The sequence below is a fragment of the Argiope bruennichi genome, chromosome 11, assembly GCF_947563725.1.
Source record: "Argiope bruennichi chromosome 11, qqArgBrue1.1, whole genome shotgun sequence".
NCBI classification, from domain to species: Eukaryota; Metazoa; Arthropoda; class Arachnida; order Araneae; family Araneidae; genus Argiope; species Argiope bruennichi.
The window spans coordinates 49297807-49319553 of record NC_079161.1 but is presented as its reverse complement, the minus strand read 5'-3'; the positions used below and the strand labels follow the sequence as shown (position 1 = coordinate 49319553).

Sequence of the window (21747 nt, the reverse complement as noted above, 5' to 3'; positions counted from 1 at the left end):
TAGGTCAATACAATTTTATGAAAAGTTTATTTGAAAAACAGTCAAAACCCAATACTATTTGACAAATAGATCATTACGGCAAGCTCCCCCGAACTAAAAAGAAAAGAGAAATTCCTGTCCGATACATCAAACGCAACATTTGAAACGAACTCTACTTATTTCACTGCTGCTAAATTAGTTATGAATCCCTAAGATATATTTTATATTAATTAGGAAATAATAATTTACATAGGCTTCAGTTATGTTGTTTTCATTTAACCTCAAAACTTTTTCCCTAAATATTGCTAATCATTTATCAAATTAAGCAGACAAAAAAAAAGACAGAAAATACAATTCTGGTGAAAACATTTATAACCATTAATTAATTAAAACTTTTTTTATTAAAAATACAAGATTTTCATCTAATTAATCTTTGGAATTGAAGATTAATGTATCGATCTAACTTCAGAAAGAAGTTCAAGTCGGAAATTTAAATAAATTATTATTTGAAAAAAGTTGCATATTTTGAAACATTCAATATTTCTAGCTAATATTTCTTCCTGTTAGTGAAGATTCTAATGTTTTTGATTAAACTTGAGAAGACAAAATTATGTTTCTGTCCCAATAAAGATTTTTAATTAAAATAGAAATTCCATCTGGTGATTATATATTGAATGCTAAATTAAATCGTATTATTTTAAAGGAAGTGATGTGAAGGTCTGAAATTAATTATCATTGTATTTTTAAATAAGTAACTACTACTTCAAATTAAAACTTTGAAATTAGTATCTACTACTTTAAACAGAAAAGTTGAAATAAATGTATGCTAATTGAAACTGAAAACTTGAAATAAATGTATGCTAATTGAAACTGAGAACTTGAATTAAATTTCTACTACTTGAAACCGAAAACTTTAAACAGATATATGCTAATTGAAACTAAAAACTTTAAATAAATATATGCCAATTGAAGCTGAAACTTGAAATAAATATCTACAACTTGAAATTGAAAAATTAAAATAAATATTTTATACTTGAAACAAATATGCTTTTTGAAACTAGAAACTTGAAATAATTAACTAAATTTCTTTGAAAAAAATTCAATTTTTAATTTTCAATAGATTAAAAATATTTTTAGAGATTAAACATTTATTTTTAGAGATTAAACATTTATTTTTAGAGATAAATGACAACTTTTGTGGTATCCATTTGATTACAGGAGAACATACGGATCTTGTTTATTCCCTATACCAGAGTCTAAATTGTTCTACCGCCCTTCTAAATATGTATTTAGCCTTCCCCGAAGTTTTTTATAGATTTCCATGGCTTACTGATGCTTTTTGTAATTTCTAAATAGTAGAACTTCACTGCATTTTAAATTTAAGCTCCAAATTGTGAAGTCTCTGAAGTCTAATTGTTCAATTCCTTTTGTTGGAATTTGCAAATGCAATTGTTAATATTTTTTATGTACTTATTAGTTTGCGGATAGCTTTCAGATTATAAACTTATGTGAATCCAATTTTCAAGACAGTGAAGAAAAGTATCGATAAAAAAAAAAATCAGAAAAAATTGTCAAATTTTCAGTTTTATTCTGTAATCTAAAGTTATACAAATTCAGAATACCTGAACAATTCTAATTAATGGTGTACACTGAAAGAAGTTGAGGGTAATTGAGCATGACTAATTGGAATTTCTATATGATTTTCCTCCCATTATAAATATTTAGCAATATTTTGAAATTTTATTCTGTGGTGAAACTTTTGAAATCAGTTATAATGAAGCAAATCGCTATGGTATTCAATATTTGCCAAAGATTGTATTGAAGACAGAATCATGAACTTATAAGCTGCGTCAGACGGCAAGAAAAAAAAAAGGAAGTAATGACACTTTTGTCAAAGTTCATGTTAAATCTTCATATATCATGAAAAAATCTGATGTATATTAGTACAAACATTTTTTTTTTCAAATACTAATGCTTCGAATGTTTTTGAAAAGGTAAAGTATATAGTATTGAAGCAAGTCTTAAACTTGGTATGGAATGAGACTTACGTTTTTGATTTGTATTCGAATCCAAAATTATGCGACCTTTCGCCATTTTATTTTAGCTATATTAACGTCCCATTTTAAAGCAACACTAGGGCTATTTTGGGACAGACCTCATAATTTTGAACCGTGGTCAGATGATGAGGGCGACACTTGAGCTGGGACCCTCCCCCCAAACTTCCATGCCACACCAGCGAGAAGACGTTTGGCCCCGACGGATATAACGTGCAACGTCCCACTTATACAACGGTTCTTCGGTGGAAACGGGTCTCAAACTTGAAACACCCCGATTCCGAAGCCGCGACCTTGCGACTCCGCAGAATTTCACCAGTATTTAATAACATATTATTAGTTTAAAAAATGTATTTATGTTGCCGCATATTTGCTAATTTTCAAAAAAAAAAACAATTGATTGAAGGAAAAATTATTAGAATATTCACTGATTTCCACCTAAATTTTTTTCACATATTACGGATTTTATGTAAAAAAGAAGCATCTAAGTGTCTGTATTTCTATTTTTCTTATTTACTTTAATAATATTATTATTATAATTGTTCCAATTCTCTTTGATTTTCTAAAACGGTCTGCTAGTATTTTGCATTTTTCTAAGCGATATATACTGCATCGATATCGGCCTCTTTCACTTTCATCGAATATACAATTTGTGTATATTTGATCTTGTTTTTATTTCTAATATTGTTATATTTTATACCACAACACACAATTTCCTATTCAATTCAAGGATTGCCAGTTGAAATATGAGTTCAAATTTTTTTTCTCCTAGCTTTTTAACATTGTGTTCTGAGTATTAGTAAATATATAGTATTCTGTCCTCGAAGAATACTTTCAGCCTGCTTTGTATTCATTGCACGTATTACTCTTCAATTGTTCCTCGCTATCGAAGTCAGTAGTAGTATGCAATCGGGTTATAAAACAAGTAAAATTGCTTTCTTACCAGAAAATATTGCTATCAGATAAGAAACATTCAGAAAGCAACTTTGATTCTTATTGCCGTGTATGAATCTATGTCTTGTGCGAGATTACTATCTTTCGCAATTACTTGTTTTACATAACTTACACATCCAGTGAAAAGACTTAGAATTTGGAAAAATATATTTTTAATCTATAATGTAATTTTTCTTGCCACAGTAAGTTTCTAAAGTATTGTAAAGGGATAAAATTAGTGAAATAAATAAATATTATTCTGGAAGCATTCATCGTATTTTGATACAAAATCTATCAGTATACAATTCAAAAATGTGTGTACAGATTATATATAAAAGGCATCTGTATACAATGTAAACAGCGTACACTATTTGTATAAAAAGTATTAGTATATATAAAAATTTGTATTAGTAAGCATTCATTGTATACTGATACAAAATGTATCAATATGCAATGTATAATAGCGTATACCGATTGTATATAAAATGTATCAGTTTACAATGTATAATAGCGTATACCGATTGTATATAAAATGTATCAGTGTACAATGTATAACAGCATATCCCGATTGTATAAAAATGTATCAGTGTACAATGTATAACAGCATATTCCGATTGTACAAAAATGTATCAGTATATAATGTATAACAGCATATTCCGATTGTATAAAAATGTATCAGTATATAATGTATAACAGCATATTCCGATTGTATAAAAATGTATCAGTGTACAATGTATAACAGCATATTCCGATTGTATAAAAATGTATCAGTATACAATGCATAAAAGCATATTCCGATTGTATAAAAATGTATCAGTATACAATGCATAAAAGCATATTCCGATTGTATAAAAATGTATCAGTATACAATGCATAAAAGCATATTCCAATTGTATAAAAATGCATCAGTATACAATCAGTATTAATGAAATAAAAGTTTTCTAAACTATTTGTAATTTACCGTTTACATATTGAAGCATGTATTAACTTAAACATCTTTAATGAATAACACTGTCCTCTATCATCAAATTTCAAGATTCCATCAGTCTCTACTCGGATATCCAATTTAACCATTCTGTTTAAAAATATGAGAGGAAAAAAATTCAGAATGCACTGTTGAAATAATATAATGATATTTAAGATTTGAAAAATATTAAATTTATTATCTTAAATGTTTTTTTAACTATAATATACTTCCTATTTGATTTTATGTGAAATTTTAGCATGCTAAGTAATACAAAAAAAATGATATTTAGATGCTTTTATAAATTGTAACAAATAATTTCTAATAAAAATTGGTGAAAAAGATTGCCTTCATAATGTTTATACAAAATACTAATTCACACTTAAATTTAAAATATTTAACAACAATAAATCCTTACTATTTATATTTTTGTGGCGATGTTTTGGGATTGTCCTTATTAATGAAGTAATAAGAACAATCTCAAATTTAAAGGAACATAATCAATTATTTCTAATCAAAACAAAAATCGAGCACAGTTATTTAATATACAGTTATAACTTGTTTTTCCTTCTGATCTTAAAAGTTTTTCTTTGGTTTAAGTTAAATAATGATTTTCGAAAATGTACCTCTTAAAAACTGATGTTCTAAGCTTTAATTATGCTGATAATTTATTAAAATCATCAAACTTTTGTTTTAAATATTAAACTAAACATCTGCTTATTACATACCAGAATACTTAAAGGGAAAATGTCTATGTAAGTTGCCATAACAAACCAAAGTCAGATCGAGTAATTATGCAACTTTCTATGGAAGGAAGAAATAATTTCAAAAAAATTATGAACTCAAAAAAAAAAAAGTAATGCTAAAATCCATTTTGATTTGCATATATTTGTATGAATCATTAATTGATTTTTTTAACTCGAATAAAGTTTTATTAATAGCAATTGTAATACTCTTAACAAAAAATTACTTAACATAAGTCATGTCCGCCACAGAGCTACACAAAAGCAGAAGTCGGGAAGAGAGAAAAATAAATTATCCCTCGTCTTATATAATATGACATATCGATAGGGAAAATATTTTTTCACAGTGGTAATATTGTATTAAGATTCTGATAGGGATTCCTGACGCTTCTCAGTCACAAGGAAGGGGGACACAGGGATCTTTCAAAAAAGAATTTGCTTATTGGACATTTTTCTAGCCCTTCACGCGGAGCGTGAGAATGTGTCGACGGTTAGCCTATTCAGCAATTTTATGAAGCTTCTCTTGAATTAATTTAGTAGAAACAGTGGAATCGGCTCTGGAAATAAGAGAATATTTTAGAATGACTTTATGGCGAAATTAAGATAAAAATTTGGAAAATAATTAAATTGAAATTAGAGTTTAAAACATATTATATATATATTTCTCTAAGCTTCTTCGGGAGAAAACTTCTTACGATTCTGCCCTTCATTGGCCAGACAGAAGAATCAGGTAGATGATGGACATTTGCGCCAAGTTATAACATTTTATTGGCGATAAGTAGCCAAATGTTACAACCTTTTTCATCATTATCTAATAGCCATGAAAGCAAAAAAAATTACTGCCTCAAAAGCGATAAATCGATAATTTTCTGCTCGCGCATTTTGAGGCTTCAAATATCTCAAACCAAAATAACATGTTTTCATATGATAAAAAATATGAATATGAATACCCATATGAAAAATTCATTGAAATTAAACGACTTTAATACCAAAATATTATAAGTAGCTGCAAATAAAGAAATCAGAAAGTGAATATGAATGTATTCAGGAACAAATAAGCTAATATTATACTAAATCAGAAAATCGATATCCCATAGAAGCAAAAATTCTCCCCGATTATATTTCATTTCTTTATTAGAGTTCAAAAAATATTTTAGTAATTTAATATAAGACTCCTTGTTTCATATTCTACAATCATATTGTACAAATAAATGGCTCAGAAATTTAACGAAAATGAAATGGAAATTTTATCTGCGTTCATTTTGAGTCTTGATTAAAATATAACTTTACTATTCGAGAACATGAAATATTATATAAGAATAGTCAATTTCAATCCAGACTTAATCAAACGATGTTTGCCTTAACTAAAAGCAACCTCTGAGGCGTCTGCATAAAATTTCGTAGCTGCAAAAAATTCGATATAACACCTCTACAGTAATTTTCTCTGCAATGCAGCTACTTGAAAATTCAAACTTTGAATTCATTATTTTGTTTGCCAACAGTTTTTTCAATATGATAGTATCAAGTTTAGCCAATAGAAAAATCTCTGATTTATTAAGGAATCAGAGTTCCTTCTCTTTTTTAGGCGAGTATATCTAAAAATATGAAAAATAAATTCTTGCGAAAATTATATTTTAATTCTGTTTTGAAGAAGAAAATCGTGAAGTAAAAGTGAATGTTGAATTTTGCTTACCATATTTGCGTTAGTCTTTAATTTAAATACAAACAATGTTAAAGATAAACATTCAACATTATTTATTTAAGTTATTTTTTTACCCGAATTATTAAAATAATATAAATTTTTCTGTTTCTTATGTGGAATTTTTATATTATTAAACTGAAAATTTTAAATTTGCTATGTCTTTTGGAAACACAATATAAATTTCAAAACATTCGTTATTTTAATAAAATTTGATTACTAAAGATACTTGACAGAAAAAAATGTATATATAGTTAAGTCAGATATATACCTGAAAATAACGAATTTTTCTTTCATAAATAATATTTATCGTCCTATTTATAATGAAATTGACTCAATATCTCTTTTATTTTAACCTACAAAATATTTGTATAAATGCATGCTACTCAAAATCTCTTTTTTACGTTTACAATATGCATTCACGTTACAAAGTGCTTGTTATCATTTTTCTATTTTTTTATTTTGATGAAAATTTTCATCCTTTCTTCATTTAGTTTAGAAGAATTTAAGGAAAATAATCAAGATGGAAATGCAAAATTGCATTTGTAAACTCAAACTAAAGAACGTTTATTTTTTCTACTGCATAATTAGGATATTTATAATTTTCTAAAAATTTCTAAGGGATGTTTTTGAATCTAAATTTTCTTTTTCGCTCAAAATTTTATCTTTCATTTTCCATTATGTTTAATCCGTCGAAAAGACGTTCTTTAATTTTACTTCCCAATAACTAAAAACAAAAACAACAAAATATCGAAAACAATTCTAATTTTTATCCAAAGATATTATAAATACTTTCTTCAACCTTTATTTTACAAGCAAGGATTGTAAGAAGAGTTATTTTGCGTCCACAAGAGTACAAGTGTGGTAAGGAGAATTGTTACTGATAATCTAATGTTATGTGTTAGAGTAACAAGAGAATTTGCTCAAAATTTGATACTTTTTATGAAATGACATTCTTTGAATCAGGATTAAATGATTTTTTAGAGACTATTCGTTCCTTATACACTTTTGATTTATAGATAACTCTCACTTAAGGAAATAGAACAATTATGTTAGACCTCATTTACTTCATGTTTATTCGTTTCTTATCCGGTTTCAGTTTTTGTACCCCACTCATGCAAAGGAAAATAAACACATTTTTGTTAATTCAACTTGAAGTAATAACAACATTAAAGTATTAATAAATACTATACAAATCTACCATCGAAATTCTTGATATTTAAGTTCATGAAGATAAAAATTGAAAAATTATTTTATGATACCTTTAAAATTACTAAACATCTTACAAGAATCATTGAAAGACTGTTAACATTAAGCAGTAAGACATTTTTCAATAATTTCTTACGAGAATTAATAAATAGTCTCCACTGAGATAAATCTTAATCACTAGTGAAAGATAATCTACAAATCCAAGAACATTCAGACAGTAGTAAAATTATTCGTTTTAAGGAAAACAGCTGGCTTTTTTTTCTAGGTTCATATAATTTCATTTTGATCCTTAAAAGCCCACAGCAGAGCTGTGATCCGGCAATTTATTTTAATAAAATGGATTATAATTTCTTTCCAAAAGGGAATTTGTTTTATAACTCCTTTAAAATTACTAAATATCTTACAAGAATCGTTGAAAGATCATTAACAATAAGTAGTAAGACATTTTTCAATAATTTCTTACGAAAATTAATAAATAGTCTCCACTGACATGAATCTTAATCACTAGTGAAAGATAATCTACAAATCCAAGAACATTCAGACAGTGTTCCAATTATTTGTTTTGAGGAAAATAACTCGTATTTTTTTTCTCGATTCTTATAATGTCCTTTTGATCCTTAAATATCCACAGCAGAGTTGTGAACTGGCAATTTCATTTAATAAAATAAATTACAATTTCTTTCTAACTTAGTTTAAAAACAATTTCTCTTGTATATTATTATTCCTTTTTCTATATTTTTTTTTAATCTTCTTATTCTTCTTTAATGAATGAAATTGCACTCGTTATCTTATGTTTTTAATACCAATTGCTTTAATTTTATTGCAAATTCTATAAAATGTTTCATATTGTCTATACCTTGGGTAAATATTAAAAAATATATATATTTTTCTCACTTTATAATTTTTATGTCCTTAATTTTAAGATTTTTTTTATCCATTTAACATTAGCATAACCATTCAAATAGTTATTTTCATTTGTACTTCTCAATTCTTATAGCAAGCAAATCTGTTTTTTGGTGCGGTGTTTTTTAACAGTACAGTATACTTAACTGTTACAGAGTTCAGGTGACACGGTTTTCCATAAGCTACCAAAATCTTATATCAAATTTATCAAAATAAAAAAAATCAATCAATCAATTTTTGACGATGCGTGTCAAAATAAACATAATTCGCATCAAAGAATACTAATCCTATAGAATGTTCAACATTATTTTTTTAAAGAATATTCCTAATATTTTCCCGCATTCAAAACATCGAATGAAACTTGTATATACCTCACAGTATCTGGTGCTAAAAGGGATCATTTTTAAATTCATCTTTTGTCGTATCTACCTTATTTAAATCGTCTTAGTAAAATATTTATAATTGGTATGAATTTTCTAATAAATCATTTGAGATCATATCTTTTTTCATAATATTTGGTAAATCCTCGATTTAATTCTACACCTTGTTCTTCTAAATGTTTAATACCGAAGAATACTGTATTTGAATTAAATTTCGCTATATAATCATTTTTATTCTACGCCTTGTTCTTTTAAACGTTTCATTCTGAAGAATAGCGTATTTGAATTAAATTTCTTCATTCTCCACCTTGTTCTTCCAAACGTTTCACTCTGAAGATTAGTGCAGTTGAAGAAATTTCACAATATAAGCATGTTTATTCTACACCTTGTTCTTCTAAACGTTTCATTCTGAAGAATAGCGTATTTGAATTAAATTTCACTATATAAACCTCTTCATTCTACATTTTGTTCTTCTAAACGTTTCACTCTGAAGATTAGTGTAGTTGAAATAAATTCCAATATATAAACATCTTTATTCTACACCTTGTTCTTCCAAACAATTCATTCTGAAGAATAGTGTAGTTGAAATAAATTTCACTATGAACATTTCTATTTGAGTACAAAAACAACTTGTATACATATTTGTTAGATATAAAAGCCAAATTCGATTAAAATTTCTTGATATGTCAGCCTCCGACGCGAAATTACACTAGAAAGGATAGCTGTGGAGCCGATAAAGTTATCACACTAATGAACGTTGGCATTACTCTCATTCTTTACATAATTTGGAAATGATGTGGCTAGAATTTCATACGATCCCAGTAGATAAAGATGAAAATTATCAGCACCACTCAGATCCGATTATTAATACGCTTAGCGACGACAACTGCCCCTGTGGAGTTGACAAAATATATAGACTCTCATAAAATGACTTTCAATGGTCCAGTTGTATTACATAATGGCCTCTAATCACGTTGAGCTCCGCTAACTTTCCTCCAAGTAATAAAATCATCAAGGAAAAAGGGATTCTTCTGTCAAACGGACAACGGTCTTCTATCTCTGTCTTCTACAAATCCATCAAACGCCTCTGCTTATGATAACACCCAAATTGGTAAGCAGATTACCAAACTTGTTATCTAATTATTTTCCCAAAACAATTAGATACGTAATATAATTGATGTAAGCAATAAAATATATATTATAATGATATAAATGGTCAAAGTACCTTAGCTACTCTCAGACAATTAAGAAATCAATTTAATGACGGATTTGACAACCCGAGAGAATAATTGATCCATTTGGTATTAATTCTGGCTACCTAATTATTTCCCCACTGCAATAAAATTGTTGTTATAATGGCACACGATGTCACAGTCACTGACCTACTACCAGATTATTATGAAGCTTGGTTAATGCCTGATTTAACGACACGAGAGAAGGACTTAGTGAATCTTTTGGGGTTGACTCTGCATGTCTAATTATTTTCATACTAAAGTTGATGTAATAATAGTAATAGTATATGCAGTCAAAGGAAAGACACTGCATTCCAACACCAGTTAGAAGTGATAAACGGAGCTTTGGAAGCCATAGAAACTTGCTTACTATTGAAATGGATGCCAATATAATGAAATAACATGTATCTAGAAATCCTACATATGCCTAAAATGTCACATCTATAGCAGATAGGGGAAATCGGATTAAATATCCTTTTTAAGGAAAGCAATCGTCTATTTTTTATGTTTTACAATAAAAAAATGATTCATAAGTAATCAAGTGGGTCACATTTATTTCACTACTCATGATGTTGATAGAATTAATGTAAATATTACCACAAGAAATCGCGCATCTCTGTTCTGAATGTTTGTTTGTCTCTTAGTGAATAATTGGTTTAATTTAGTTAGATGTGGTGTTATCTATGGGATAGTGTCGTCTAATCATGTATTATTCTTGTGTGCGTTTATTTTAATTTTCTTATATTGGTTGTTTCATATTTCTAATGTATTTTTTTTCACATTCAGTATAGAGTTTTACATTATCATTCTATATTTCTAAGAGCTCTTTAATGTTATTATATATGTAAGCAATTTATTGTAAATGCTAACTTCAAATGATAATTAGTATATATCTTATTAATTATCATTTGAAATATCCAAAGCTTATAGATAAAAATAATAGTATATATTTAGACATTATTTAGGAAATTATGGAATGTGTGGTGTACATTGAACTATTGCGACTACTGAAATCATATAAAATTATTCAATTGTTTTAAAGATTAAGGAAATGTTTTTGTACGTATTCAGCACACATCCAGCACAAATTGCTCACAAATGGAAGAATGGGGATATTGCATTGAAAGTAAAGACTTTTGTAATGGTCCAATCAGAAAATTACCATAGTAGCGATTGTCATTTAGCTATTAGCAATAACAAGAGGCAATATCTTGTTGGATGCCAATTACACAATTATTTTAAAAATAGCAAAGACAACATTCCAAAATTTGAATTTCTAGAGAATCTAATGATAATAGCTTTGAAGGAATCTAAAACACAATTTTAAGAATGTTATATTCAAGAAATAAAGAACTATTATTGAAAATTAAAAATCAATCAATTCCAAAATAATAAAAAAATGGAAAAAAAATGGGAAAATTGAGGGAACTTATTTTGTTATAAAATCGTCAGTAAAATGAAAACTGTCATTTCATAATTTATTGGTGTTTTCTTTTGTTTTTTAAATAAATAAGTTAAATGTGCTCTCAACACCACTTTTCGTCCATTTTTTCACTTGAATTAAGACAGATTCGAACTCTTCAATATATATGTGAAACATTTACGGATCTTGCGTTTTGACAAATGAGAAAGCGTTTATTAAAGTAGAGAAAGGAAATGGAATTCAAGGAAAAAATGCATTATTCGTAATATTTAAAATTATTCATAAATATCTGATTATATTTGTGAAAACTATTAATTTGTTACAGCAACTAGTAATATCAGTTAAATTGAAAATCTTTTTATGGTTGTTACCTAATAGTTCTTTTGACCAATAACAAATAGATATTTGAAAATAAGATAATCTTAGGTTTTTTAATACAATTTAATTGTTCTTTCTAATTGGATATAATAAAATTGCTCCGTTAAAAATGTAGTAAGTTTTTAAATCACATGTTTCTATGTTTTAAAACTGTTCTTTAATATAGTTTTAATATTTGGAATTAACAATGATTATGTTAAAAATTAGGAAAACTTAATTATTTAGCTATAAATAGAAACGCAGATGCAACACTAAGTTATTATAAAATTCGTTTCTCCTTTAGTCTTTCAAATAACCTTTAAAATGTTTTAAGATAACTGAATATATTAAAAAGGTTAATTAGGTTTGAAGATATATTGTATATGTCAAATATTTCCTGTGATTTAAAAATAAGGCATATTATATATATATATATATATATATATATATATATATATATATATATATATATATATATATATATATCTGAAAATAAACTTCGTCTGTAAACAGTATTGAATTATCTTTACATATTTTTTATCACTCCGGTTAGATTAAATAAATAGTAGTAAATAGTGGATAAAAAATATAAAAATTTTCACTGTAGAAAAGAATTGAAAGATTAATATATTTCTTGTGAAAATAAAAAGCCATCAACTGCGTTTAAAATAAATATTTATCATTTCGGAAGCCCATATCATTTCAATTGCTGTTTTAGACTCTATACGAGGGATAAGTATGGAAGCCCTTTTCAACAAAGGCTCAGAAATCACAATTTCTTCTTTATTTGTTTTATAAAATAAGTAAATAAAAATTGGGAACATTTTCAGTTTATGAAATTCTACTTTTAGTTTTTGGTTCCGTTGAAATAGAGATTGCGTAAATCTGTTGCCTTTATTGGTCAGCTCAGATACGCGATATGGCAGAAAAAAATTGCTTAAAAAATGTAGCGTATCATATTGTAGCAAAGATAAGCAGTACAATCTCTATACGCGATATTTATATTATCTGTACAAAATATTATTTATCTGTTATAAATATTATTTATCTCTTATATATATTATCTGTTTATATTTATATTATCTGTACAAAAAAATTAACTTTCATGTTTAAAAAAGCCTTCTTACTTTATTAAAAGGTTGACTTTAGAAAAAAAAATGAAATAAAATATTTGAAAAATTATTGAGAAAAATGAAATTTATTCCCTATTTTTTTTTTAAATTTTTATTTTAACGAAAAACAGGAATCCTAATTTAAGAGTAATTAGTGGATATCCAATTTAAGAAGTGAAAACGATAAGTTAAAGAAAATTCGCTTTGGAAAAATATTTTGGTAAAAATGAAAAGAAATCGAAAAAAAAAAATTTTTTTTCTAGAAATATAATTCATTGAAAATTAGAAGTAACTATAAGTAAAATAATAATTGTTATCAATTTTTCCAAAATTACAATCAGCACTGAAGTTAAATAATATTTTTTCCTATATATAATATACGCTTCCATCCGTTTATCGTTATATTTAATACTACTACTTTGACATTGTTCTATATTTATCATTATTATGTATTTTATATTATTCGAACCTCTAATAGAAATTATTGCAAATAATTCAGACGAATTTAAATCCCTTAAATTTTTTTCACAATAATATTGGGAGTTATTTTCGCAATTTGTGTACATTTTTGTGTTTATTCATTTCTATGCTTCTAGTTATTTTACCTCAAATATAATTAAAAAATTCCAGATACAGAAAAACATCATATCTTTAAAAGATAATTTACCAGGAAGTTTGTTATAAACTTAATTAAGAACTATAAATAATTGTATATAAAATACGACCATTTCTTTAAATGCTATACTCCATTTTTTTTATTCCTTTCTTCATTAAATAAAGTTTTAAAATGAAATGTTATTGTATAAATCTCATTTATTAAAAATTAAATAAATTTGTTTAATTCTGGAAGGAAACAATAGAAAACATTTATTAAAAAGAGCTACAGCTTCTATGGCTTAAGCTGTTAACCGGATAGTTAACTTAAATTCAATTCGTTTTGATTTGTAATATTTCGTCATACCCAGTTAACAGGTTAATTTCAAGAATACATTTTAATAGAATCTTAATAGCAAGAAATACGTAAAAATAAACCGGAATCGTAGCAATAGAGAAGTTTCACAGATATACTATTTATCAAGATTTTCTTTTAGGAAAGCGGTTTATGAATTTTTACTAGCAAATGATAGGCACATAATAATTTATTCTTCTCTATAATTTCACTTTGCTAGCTAATTGATTATTGTAGGATATTATTTTGTAAAAAATATGTGTGAAAATTTTATTAATTTATAAGCCTTTTTCTCAATTTTGTATAGTTCATCTCACTATTATAGACAGACCCCCGAGGGAGCACCTCGAAATGAGGATGCGATGCTTCCGGCATGGTGGTTGGACCTCGCCACCCTGGAGGGTACACTAATAGGTGGGGGATCTGGCTCCTCCCATCGATGACGGGACGTACTTCCTTCGGGGAGGGTTGTACCGTGGCCGGAGATGGCCCTTAGGACTCAACCACAGTTCCCGCCAATGTTGCTGTTGCGGTGGTCCGGTCCTTCAGTTTTATGGTTTAAATCCGTGTGCCTTCGGACGGATCGGAGAGTTAGATGGTTGACTTACTATTATAGACATGATTAATTGGATATTACGTGACTTTCATCCTGAATGGAGTTTTTAACTATTTTTAATTACAACTGATTGAAGCTCATAACTTGCTTCATCTAGTTTAAAGGCTTTGTCCTTAGTTAACGTAAACAAATATTATATATTAGTGCCCATAAAGATATTTGGAAATTAATTCATAATGGATGGGGCTGTAAGTTAGAAGTGGTTATCAAAATAACGAAAACACCTTAAATCTACAAGGAATTTTTATTAGTATGATGTAGGACAGCCTTTGGCATGTAATACAGCTTGGATTCACCAAAAAATCCATTCATACAAGTGTTGAATAGTGGTTAGAAAAATATTGTACCATTCTTCTGGAGATATTGTGAAAGTTCTGGGAGAGAGACCAGTGATGGATATCGATTCCTTATTGAACTTTGAAATAGACCATAACGGTTCAATTATATTGAGGTCGGGTGACTGCGCGGGCCAAGTTAGATGTTTAACTTCATCATCGCGTTCATCAAACCATGACTGGGCAAATCTCGCTGCATGGATAGGCACGTTATCATCCTGGAAGATTCCATCTCTTGCAGGAAACGATGTTTGCATCATAGGATGGACCTGGTCAGCTAAAATTTCTTTATACATCTCACCAGTGATCCTGCCTTTCTAGGTCACGATTGGATGCAGCAGAAAATCACGACATGGTTGCCCATATCATAACAGATCCACCTCCATGCTTAACAATTGGAAGGAGAGAATCAAGATCATACGTTTTTGCAGGTGACATCCAAACGTGCAACTGGCCTGATATAGGGAGAAGTGTGTAACATAATTCGTCAGACCATTTTACTTTCTTCCACTTATCAATTTCTTCCACTTACCAAGTTTGGTGAGTGTGACACCACTATAGATGACGTTTACCATTAACATCTGTGACAAGTGATTTGGGAATCGCAGCTCTGCCATAAATATTCTGTTATTGAAGGTGTCTTCTAACGATAATCACTGACACTGGGAAATCCAGATGGACATTGAGCTATGCGTCCACTTTTGCTGCAGTTATTCGCTTTTTAGACATATCGCTTTTCGCTTCCATACTCATTCAATATAGTTCTCTGTCACTTATCTCTTTTAGCCCACTATTTTTTTTGCCGAGCTTGTCTTGCCGCACAGTGAGTATGCTATCATGACTTTAGACACAGTACCTCTATAAACGCCTAAAAGTTTGGATATTTCGGTCACACTTGCTGGCAGTTATACGGTATTAAAGACGACGGCGTTAGTAAAGCATACATTTATTCTTCACAACAAGTAGACGTACAAGCATATAAGTAATTTTAGAATAACAATAAAACAAGTTGATGCCACTCAAGCTAAAGTAATTATACAAAATTGTTTGCTTGCTTGCTTGCCGCAACATCCTCCCCACCCTGGTCAACCTCCAGAGGTATGACCAGTTGAATTGGACGGGTAATCTCCTTCCCATTGACACGAAGGATGCAGGTTCGAATTCTTCCGTCCCGGCCATCGATTAATTTCACCACGAGAGCTTTCTTCCACATTTGTCGTGGTCGCAGATCTTCTTGTAATAAGACCAAGTCTCCTACTCGTACTCGTGGTGTTTCCTTTTCATTTCGTACTTGATGAAATGTGCGTAACTCCAAAAGATATTCTTTGGACCATCCTTTCCAAAATGTATCCAGTAAGTCTTGCTGTTGCCGGTAAATATTTGTGAGCTTATCATTTCTTGACTCAGGTCCGGATGGAACAATGGTCAACTTTCGACCAGTTAGGAAATGAGCTGGGGTCAAAGCTTCCTCTGTATCATTTTCACCACGCTCATAAATCAAAGGTCTACTGTTGAGTGAGGCTTCTATTCCCACTAATACCGTAGTTAAGGCTTCCTCATCTAGTAATGAGCGACCAAGGGATTTTCGAAGGCATCGTTTGGTTAGACCTATTAGTCGCTCCCACCATCCTCCCCACCAAGCTGCTCGTGGTGCAATACTTTATACCACTTTATACCATTGTGAGCATAGAATTGCTGCACTTTCGTTGAAGTCAATGTATTCCATAGGAAAATGAGTTCTTTGTTTGTGGCATGGAAGGTAGTGGCGTTGTCACTATATAGTATGTGGAAGTCCTCTTCTACTGACAAATCGTTGCAAGGCCAAAAGAAACTTGTCTACAGAAAGGTCAGAAACAAGTTCGATATGCAAGGCTTTAGTAGTAGAACATGTAAATAGCGTAATGTAAGCTGTATTTGAAGGTTTAAAGGTCTTAATATAAACTGGGCCTGCAAAGTCTATTCCAGTAGTATCGAAAGGCATACAAGGAGTAAGTCGGTCAGCTGGAAGAGGGGCTTCTATTTCATTAGAACTTAAAGCATGAGACAGTTTGCACGGTAAACAGGTTTTAATCACTCGCTTGATGGCTTGACGACCACGGAGTATCCAAAACTCGGAGCGTAATTCTGAAAGGACTATACGAACACCCAAATGATGTAGACGAATGTGCGTGTGTCTAATCAACAAGTGCACAAAATAATGAGATCCCTCCAGTAGTATTGGGTGTCTTTGTTCAACTGATATTCGTGCGAATTGTAGCCTACCACCAAGTCGTAAAATGTTATCTTTTAGAAATGGGCGAAACCGAGAAATTTTTGAGGATTTAGGTAAGGAACGATTATACTCTAGTGCGTTGATTTCTACAGAAAAACTCTGTTTCTGTACAACTGAAATCCAATAGTTTCTTGCCTTATTCAGCTCATCAGCCGTCAATTCTGAAGTAAAATGTTGTCGACCTTTACAGTTGTTCAGAAAACGATAAATCCAAGCTGTAATTCTCAAGAGTTTTGTGTATGAACTGAAGCGAGATATATCGATTAAAGTTTGGATAGTCGATGTACACAATGTTTGGTTCTTTACTTGACGAGCTTCTATATCCATTAATAATTTTTCTTCATTTGTCAAAATGTTTTGGACTGGCCAGGCGTCTGAAATTTGCGCTAACCAGCTTGGGCCGTTCCACCAAGTTTCTAGATATGGTAATTCTGCTGGGAATACACCACGGGAGAGATGATCTGCTGGGTTCTGTGTGCCTGGGCAATGTCGCCACTGCGCTGGAAAAGTGTATTGAAGAATTTCAGTGACTCGGTTACATACGAATGTTTTCCATCGATTAGGATCATTTCTTATCCAACTTAATACAACAGTTGAATCACTCCAAAGTGTTGATGTTTGATTTTCTAAACCAGTTTCTTTGCAAAAATAGTGAAGTAAACGAGCTCCTAGTAAGGCTGCCAAAAGTTCTAACCGTGGAAGTGTCACCTTTTTAAGTGGAGAAAGTCTATTGCGACTGCAAACTAGGCGAACCTTTCTTTCGTTACGCTCAGTGAAACAAATGTATATTGCGGCTCCATAGGCCTTTTCCGAAGCATCGCAAAAGACATGGATAGTCATGTGAGAAGTAGCAGAAATTCCAATCCAGCGAGGAATGTGTATCTTGTTTAAGGATGATATTTCAGATACCCATCTGTTAAAGCTTGCGGCAATGCCTGGAGGAAGAATTTCGTCCCATTGAACTCCCATGAGCCACGTGGTTTGAAAAAGAATTTTTCCAACTACTATTGCTGGTGCATAGAGGCCTAAAGGATCATACAACTTTGATACAATTTTAAGAAGTAAACGTTTTGTTGCAGGAACAGCAAACTGATAAACACTTTCGTTTATATCTGTATGAAACACGTCTTCTTTGGTATTCCAGTTAATTCCCAATACTTGCGTATTGCATTTGAAGATGATATCCTTTAGTTCCCAAATAGCCTGTAGGTTCTTGGAGTTTGTACTCCATTTAGCCAAAGGTAAACTTATCTGTGTCATTAAATCTTGCATTTCTTGGTAAAGAATTGTTGCTTGTTCAGCAGTATCCACTCCCATAACAAAGTCGTCCATGAAAATATTATTCTCCAGGTGTTTAGCTGCAGTAGGGTAGGAATCAGAGTGCATATTAGCTAATTCACGAAGAGTGGCAGAAAGCAAAAAAGGACTAGAAGTCAATCCAAAAGGTAAACGTGAAAAACGATAAGTAAGTATTTCATTTCGCAAATGTATTTTTCCGTTTGCATCCTTTTCCGTCCTAAACCACAGGAACCTAGTACAGTTTCTATCCTCTTCATCCAAAATAAGTTGCAAGAATGCTTGACGTCCGTCGCTTGTGATTGCGAATTTGTGAAGTCGAAATCGTAACAATATTGCAAATATTTCTGGAAGCAAATTAGGACCCTGCTCAAGAGCATCATTTAAGGAAGGATGTCCTGGTGTATGAGAAGAAGCGTCAAATACAATTCGCCATTTCTTTTCGTCATTCTTTTGTTTTTTCACTATATGATGAGGCAAGTAAAATAGTTTTGATTCGTTGCAAGGACTATTATCAGCAAGTTCAACATGTTGGTTATCGATATAATTTTGCATCTGTTCTGTATAAATATCTCTTAAGTCTGAATGAGTAAAGAGTTTGTTACGGAGTATTTGAAATCGTTTGAGTGCTATTTCGTAATTATTCGATGAAAGAATCACCTCTGGTTTCCATGGTAACTTTACAACACGGCGGCCATCAACTTTGCAAAATGAATTGTGAAAATCACTTAAAATTTCAGAATTACGAATAGTCATCCCTTTATCCTGCATAGTTTTAATGCCAATTGTTTCCAAGTCCCAAAATCGTCTCACGTGATCGTCCAGATCACGTACCAAAGTTTCTGAGCTAATGTTGAGAACTGAAGAAACAGAAGAATATGCTATAGTAGTGAACGAACGGTTGCCGGAAAGAATCCATCCAAATACTGTAGGTATTAACACATGAGTCGCCGAAAGTCTGATAGGAGATTTAGTATGCACTATAGTCCAATAAAAATCAGCACCTATCAGAATTTCTATAGGTAAGTCGTTTAAGCTGTCTGATGGATCAGCAAGTTTCAACTTTTGACTATGAGCAAAAGAAGAGACAGGTTGTGGAGTAGATGGATGAAAGGCATAAGTATTCGAACTTTCAAATGCTTGTATATTTATTTTTGAGTTGCTCCAAATACTTGACAAGATAAATTTGACCCTCCGTCTCGTTTCAGTGTTTGTTGAAATAGATTCGAATGCTTGAAGGTTCAATTTTTCTGAGCTAGTGATTTCCAGTTGCAGGAAGTCAATCAAACTAGGATGAATGAATCTAGACTGACTCCCACCGTCTAAGAGACACCGCGTTACTTTTGTTTTACCAGTTGGGCCAATTACATATACTCGAGCAGTTTGCAGATGAGTAAATTTGCGAGTTATAATATCAACGTTATTAGTAGACGTAACTGGAATGGTAGTTAAATTTGGATTCTCACTTACAGTTTTACAGATGGAAACATGATGCCTTTTTTTGCATTTATAGCAACGGGCTTTGTCTTTCCGAGGGCAATTATTTACGTTATGTGCATAAAAAACAACGATTACTATTTTTTAACTTTTGTTTACGAATATCTATATCAGTTACAATGTTACAGTCTTGCGGCCAGTGTCCATTAGTATCACAGAAAGCACAAAATGGAGAACGTTTTTTAATTGGCGTAGTGTTCTTGGAATTAACATATAAGTTAGCAGTGGAAGGTTTAAAATCATATTGAACAGACTGCTCACCTCTAATTTTCAGAGTAGTAAGTGCACCTTCTACTTCTTCCGAGAGAAATTGTATTAATTTTGTTATGTCACCTTCCGAAATTTTCTGTCGTTTCGCAAAAATAATCCAACGGCGGCAAATGTCATCCGGAAATGCTCGTAAAATTTTAGGAGTTAAAATTCAGCCATAAGAATTAACATCCTCTCCCAAGGCACGTAGGGCTTGTAATCTTCTATTACACTCAATAAAAACTTCGTTTAGTGAAGTCGGTGATGGATTTCGTATTGGCGTCAAATTTTCTAAAAAGTCCAAATGAGCTTGAATGATTCTGTTTTTATCGCCATATTTGTCCATAAGCAGTTTTTTAGTAGCTTCATATGTATCGGCAATAATGCTTATGCCATCTACCAATCGTTTTGGTTCATCTTGTAAATATCCTCTTAAAAAAACATGTTTATCAATTACCGAAAGATTTGGATTATTATCTACGGAAGACTGAAATTGTTCCCAAAAACTTTGCCAAAGTTCTACATCGCCGTTAAACGGTTCTAGTTTAATTGTAGGCAGTTTTACAGTATACGATTGAATAGCAGGCGTTGTAATACAAGGGTTTATATTCATCGCCAAATTATTGTCATTAATAGCCAAATCAGTAAAGTTATTTGTAGTTGGCGCTAATTTATTTTGAATTATTTTTTTGGCTTTAAAAATCGCGAATTCAGCATTATCGTTATAGCTTTCACATTGTAAAATATCGTTTTCGTATTCTTCATCAGAAAGTAAATTGTGTATTTCATTATCCGTTATTTTCATTTCATTTAAGGTAGTAGTTAAACGATTACAAGTATATTCCACATCTTCAATTGAAGAATCATCTTTTATTTTACTTATTTCAACAGAAAAACGAGTAATATTACCGCGAATAGTTTTCCGTTTTCGCTTGAGTTGCGCCATTTTGTTTGTAGTTTCATCCGGCGTCGCCATTGCAGTAATCCGAAGTATAATACAAAACAATTCGGTAAGAAAGTAAACTTGCCGATATTTCGTAAAAGCAGGAAGTATAAATTCACGGTCCTTATTCAAATAGAGTTTTCGGCACCATATATATTAAAGACGACGGCGTTAGTAAAGCATACATTTATTCTTCACAACAAGTAGACGTACAAGCATATAAGTAATTTTAGAATAACAATAAAACAAGTTGATGCCACTCAAGCTAAAGTAATTATACAAAATTGTTTGCTTGCTTGCTTGCCGCAACATACGGCCTCCTACAATTTGGCCTCGGTGGAAATCTGCGAGATCCGACCTTTTACGCTTTTGAAAAATAAATAAAAGAATTACAGAACTTCAATAAAGCTAACATACATACATTGCTATTTATAAAAAACAACAACTGGTGGCTATTATTACATTTTAATGCTTACGAAGCGCATTCAAAAATGTCACTTTTATTCACAGGTGTTTCCATCAATTTGATAACTACCTGTACTTTATTTTACAGCCGTAGAAGTATTCCATTAATTGGATTAAAGATTTATTACTCTTTCAAT

The 21747-nt window shown here is 30.5% G+C and overlaps 1 protein-coding gene across 1 annotated transcript in view; it reads right to left on the bottom strand.

Annotated features, from left to right (window-relative positions):
- Positions 1 to 21178, bottom strand: part of LOC129956552 (uncharacterized) — a 50810-nt gene extending 29632 nt beyond the window's left edge. The window contains exons 1-3 of the mRNA XM_056068480.1: positions 21112 to 21178; positions 16692 to 19982; positions 15952 to 16529 (exon numbers count right to left, since the gene is read on the bottom strand). Of these exons, the coding sequence (XP_055924455.1) occupies positions 15952 to 16529; positions 16692 to 19982; positions 21112 to 21178 (3936 nt within the window). The remainder of the gene's footprint in view (positions 1 to 15951; positions 16530 to 16691; positions 19983 to 21111) is intronic.
- Between the last annotated feature and the right edge of the window lie 569 nt (positions 21179 to 21747).